This window comes from Cladophialophora immunda, assembly GCF_000835495.1.
Source record: "Cladophialophora immunda strain CBS 83496 unplaced genomic scaffold supercont1.5, whole genome shotgun sequence".
NCBI classification, from domain to species: domain Eukaryota; kingdom Fungi; phylum Ascomycota; class Eurotiomycetes; order Chaetothyriales; family Herpotrichiellaceae; genus Cladophialophora; species Cladophialophora immunda.
In genome coordinates, this window is record NW_015622545.1 from 812813 (window position 1) to 818161 (window position 5349).

At 54.0% G+C, this 5349-nt stretch overlaps 1 protein-coding gene across 1 annotated transcript; it reads left to right on the top strand.

The window, feature by feature from the left end:
* Nucleotides 1-3707: 3707 nt before the first annotated feature.
* Nucleotides 3708-4522, top strand: PV07_08638 (uncharacterized protein; the record flags this gene model as incomplete). Its single annotated transcript, XM_016395832.1, has 2 exons — nucleotides 3708-3982; nucleotides 4045-4522. The coding sequence occupies 2 exons, from the start codon at nucleotides 3708-3710 to the stop codon at nucleotides 4520-4522; spliced, it is 753 nt and encodes a 250-aa protein (XP_016245688.1).
* Nucleotides 4523-5349: the final 827 nt, after the last annotated feature.

The following is a 5349-nucleotide window of genomic DNA, read 5'->3' on the forward strand; positions in this document are numbered from 1 at the left end:
TGTGGGGACTTTAGCCGCCGTCCTAAACCCCACGTTTGCTTTGAACCCACGAAGTGGATCCATCCTCTTCAACCTTCGATCAGGCTGTGGGGACTCTAGCCGCCGTCCGAAACTCCACTTTTGCTTTGAACCTACAAAGTGGATCCATCCCCTTCAACCTTGATTCACACTCGATTCACACAGCCACAACACAAGATTGGCGATGTCAAGATCGACTAGTCTATAAGAGGGATCTTCGGGATATCCTTTGATGTATCAATGTGCTTCTGCGAGGTGCCCATCACAATTCAGGTCGGGTTTGACTCGTCTCTTTCTCTGCACAATTTCCTTTAAGCCTCCCACTGGTTCTCGAACGTCATCCTCCGGGAGACGTCTCGAGGTCGTCCTTTGGCTTCGTATGAAGAAATCGATAATGCAGGCCCTCCTTCCTCGGAAGGTGTCAGTTCTGCACCCGCGTCGATTCCAAGGCACTCTTTGGCGACGGTTGCCAATATTCCTCTGAGTCACGGAGCTACCAGGTCCGTCACCAGCCCTCGTTGGATGCTTCGTTGCGGGTCGTGTTGGGGGAATAACAGATAGAACGAGCGGTCGCTTGTCTCGAGGCGGGCGGCGACCTTGCGCGAAGACCCCATACAGTCCAGTATTCCGGTATATTTCCTTGAACTCTTAGTTTCCTTCACCGGGAAACTCTGTGGCACTGCGTTTGGCGTGCTTGATGCGGGCAGTGCGAGTCCAGGCGACGTGATGTTCGTCGAGGACCGCCAGGCATTGAAAACGGCGTTCGCAGCCGCAAGGGAATTGTGCCTGTCTCCAGCGACGGGAGGGGGCTTGTTCCGCAGGGATCTCCTGGTTCAGTGCCGCCCACTGGTAAAGGTGAGTTGCGCTTGGTTCTGAAGTGAGAAACCAGAGAGAAGACTGTGAGATAGCTGCGCGCTGGGGAAGTGGTCAAGGATACGGCCGGCTAGGATCGGGCGAAGGGGTCGAACGTTTGACAGGTGCTCTGATGGGGTTTGGGAGGCATGAGGCCGAGTTGGAAAGCGTTTCTTCGAGAGAGTCAGGACACCACCATTCAACTGCGTGTCATCCTGAGGCCTTGCACGCCTTCACAGCGTGGCAAGCACAGCCAAAGGCACCCGGCTTCTACAGGGAGATCCGAGACGAGGCAACCCGGCGCCGATCCAAACACCACTGCATGCTGTGGCCAGCATCATGGAAACTAAACTATTCTGCTTCATCAATGTGTCGGTCCACCCCGTGCAAGAGCTTGCACCAATACTTGAGTAGTCTTGGAGGTTGGTGGGAGCCAAACCCTTTGAAAGACATGAACCGAAGGCGAGTTGCCATGGCAGGCATTGCCGGGCCTTTGCGCGATCGTGTCAAGAATGCTGCAAGATCGCCCTTCACGTCAGGCCATTTCATCCTCAGTAGTCCTGTCGCAGTCTTCTTGCAACCGCCTCCTCACTGCTTAGCCGCCCTTCTCGCTCTGCTCGCTCTCTGAATCCGGGCGCACCCTCCTCCGCACGCTGGCGTCTGTCGAGTGATTCAAGTTTCTGAATCCGTGCTTGGTGCTCCGTTCGCAAATGTTACACAGCCTCGAACACCACAGATCAACCAGCAGCATAGTCGATGTTCTTGAGATCGTAAACCAAGCCGCTCCGTCCACGGAAGTCGGGAAGCATTGTCACATCTAGGGTGTGGCTCTTCAGTGGCATCGACCGGCGTGACAGCGCTCTGCCATGGACAAGCAGACGGCAGAGCTCTCTCAATCACAGACGTGATGGATGCCCTGTGGGCAATGTCGTCAAAAGCCACCTTTTTGAGGTCTGAGCATGCTGTTCAGAAAGCATTGAGCAATAAACAGCGTCCGTCTGAAGAACAGTCTCGGTTCCCGTGTCGATTGTTCTTCGTCATGCCGGGAATGGCGATCTTGAGCGCATCGAACGCAGCCGACCCAGGCGAAAGCCGAAAATGCTTCCATGATCTGTCACCCAGCGAATGACTGGGGGCCTCTCCGCTCACGATCGAGAGAATGGGTGCCCCAACGAAACGAGATCACTGATCTGCCCCAAACTGAATGCCTGACTCTGGAATGACCATCCGCCTGCCTCCAAAGCGCTCCAAAAGTCCTTCCACAGGAAACTGCAGGCCACCAAATGCTGGGTTTGGCACAGTGACATGGTCTTGCATTGTTCTCGATTCGAGATCCCTGCCGCTCGACGTGTTCGATCGCCTCCCGCAGGCGAATCGCATCTGTTCTTCTCCCCGAGGCGTCGAACGCCCGAACCAGGAATCCACAGCCCCAACCCAGCTGATGTCGCTTCAGCAAGCGGGCAGCGACCACTGATTTCGGCCTCGGGCGCCGTTGAAGGGTTCATGGCAAAAGGGCGTCCCTACATCTCGGACGAGGAGAAAGGGAGCTGCGATGACCTCGCCGTCGACACACCTCGTCGTCGATACCTCGTCGTCGACCATATTGCTGCATCGACGACGAGGTGTCGGCGACGAGGTGTGTCGACGGCGAGGTAGGCTTGGCTTGACGTCAGGATGCAGTAGCGAGATGCAAGATACGCGAGACAGATACGCGAGATGCGAGATAGCCGAGATGCAAGATAAGCGAGATCCGAGATCCCCAAATCCGAAATACGAGAACCGAGATCCACAAAACCGAGATTTGAAAAATCCGAGATCCAAGTATCCGAGATTTGAAAATCCGAGATTCAAATATCCGAGATTTAAAAATCCGAGATTCAAATATCCGAAATCCGAAAACCGAGATCCGAAAACCGAGATTGAAAAAAATCCGAGAACCAAATCCAAAATCCGAAAACCCGAAATTGAAAAATCCGAAATTCAAAAATCCGAGTTGACAAAACTGAGTTGACAAAACCGAGTTCGCAAAACAAAAGCGAACGTCAATGACCTCGCGCCGATTTGCTGTGATGTGGCCGCGTACTTGCACTTGCACTTGCACTGGTGCTTCGCCTCGTGGTGCGGTGGTCACGGCGACGGAGAAGTGGGACAGTCTCAAGCACTGGGCCTGTTGACTCGTCGCCCGATGTTCTCTGTCGGGACGGTTGGATCTCTGTGAGCGCGATCAGGCGGGATTGGATTGGCAGTGAGACTCGTCGCCGAAGAAGTTTTCCAAGCGAGAATGAAAATGAACCATACTGAACAGAACATACAAGCAAAGCTGACAGAAGCAAGCTCAGTGGATTGGATTGGCAGTGAGATCTGTCGCCGGAGCAGTTCTCCAGGCGATCATGAACCCATCCTGAACAGACCACAGACCACCAAGAAAAGCTGGCAGACCCGGTCACCGGTAGTCAGTCGGCTGTAGTCAGTCAGTCGACTTCGTGATCGGTGGAGAGGACGTCCTACCGTTTTGAACGACAGTGGACAATGCTGCGCCATCGCTTTCCTTCCACGCACGCTCTGTGAAGATGTGGACAAGGATTTGTGCCCGGAGAGACTGATGGGAGCTGATGGGAGCTGCTCTCAGAGGGATAATGGACAACCGTAGGAATGACTTCCTTTGGCCGCCGTGGCTCACCGTATCAATAATTAGCCGTAGGCAGCCCATTCCCCCGCACGTTATAAACGTCCCCCATCCACAGTCGTCTTCAAAGAAACCACTTCTCAACTTTCTTTGCTCTTCTCATCAATCATTGTTCTCTTCGTGCACGAGGTGTGAAAACCTGCGCTCAGCCATGGATCCTTCCGGACCCCTTCGCCGAGACGAGGGCGTCCAAGACGGGCATGGTGCGCTCGCTGGCTCCGCCCACGCTTCAGTCTCACTTGCTGGCCAAAATGACCCAGCAACCACTCCAGGCGATCCTCCTACCGTGTCCTCTATCCTCCACGCTATCGAAGCTGCTGACGCTCATGGTTGTGACGGGTGCGCCACCTGGACGGAATATCAGCTGGAAGAAAAAGACTGGTTCATTCTCCGACAGCGCCTTGACGAGTCGGGCAGAAAGATTCGGTAAGCCTGACACAACTGAAAAGAGGATCTGAAAGTTGAGTCCCCCTGACCCTGGCGTGTAGTTACCACTACTTCTCCGAGACCCAGACCTTTGCGCACCAAATGGTCTCCTACGCTCATGAGAGCTCTCATGGGCGCCTCACAATGTCCTTGGCTGTCAAGCTAGCCGCTCTCTGCGCTTCCGAGGAAGAAAAGGCATTCGAAAAGATGATCGTGAACTTTGGCCAGGCGGACGCGAAATCATCAAGCAACAGTAGCATACATCGACCGGACGGGTATTTCGCGCATGGCAAGTCGCACAAATATGGTGTCGTCGTGGAAATTGCATATTCACAGAAGCGTGAGAGGCTCCAAGACTTGGCCGAGTTCTACATTCTGCGCAGTGACCGAAAGATTCAAATGCTTCTTGCCATCGACTACGACTACGGCCGGACCATGAAGGTCAGTCTGATCACCTGGAGACCTAATGGCTCTGGAGGTTTAGACCGTCGAGTCCAGGTTTGTTTTTATCTCGATGCCGCTCTCGACGATGGCCACTGACTTCTTTTCGCGCCGCAGGACATCCGAGCAGAAGATGGTTCCCTGATCGCCGGGCCTCCTCTACAAATATCCCTGTTGGATATTGCTCCTCAACACCTCGTCCCGCGCTCTATGCACGAGAAGACCATTGACTTTACGGTGGAAGACCTTTTGGAGATGCTGGAGGCCGGCCAGATCGCAGAGAACGAAGAGCGACGGGCACGAATGGCATAGGCGTGTAAGAAAAGGACGACCCGGGGGGTTTTCTGTCAGCTCACGGTGGATGGCAACGTCATGGAAGAAAGAGAAACACGGCTAGTCCAACTAGCAGTCAGTGATCACGTCTTGCAAAGACAGAAAAAGGGCTAGTCCAACTAGTAGTGATCAGATAGAGAGTCGGGAGGTATCCGCGGGCGATGAACAATAGCCTCAACCACCACAAGATGTTTTTGATCATCACGACACCATGACTGCGTTTGCTGTCGTCGTCTTCGTCAGTCCCCCGTTCCCGTTCCGCATCTATCTTCAGTGACAATGCACGGCTATGACCCATATACCAACAATCAACAATTCACGACAAAGGCAGCTTTCGAGGGGGGATACAAACCGCCTTTGTTGACAGCATGACAAACGAGCATTGTCACGGCAGTGCATGCATGGGTGATACAACTAACTGCCTGCACTCCCGTCTCCACGCCCGATTGCCTTGTCCACTGCCCCCTGAAACTCTTTCTCTCAACTATATATACCCCCTCCTCCCTCCTCCTCTTGTCACCTTTTCTTCCCCCCAGCAACCTCTCCAACTCGACAACCCCCCCTCTCATCCGAGAGATCTACTCTCCCCCACC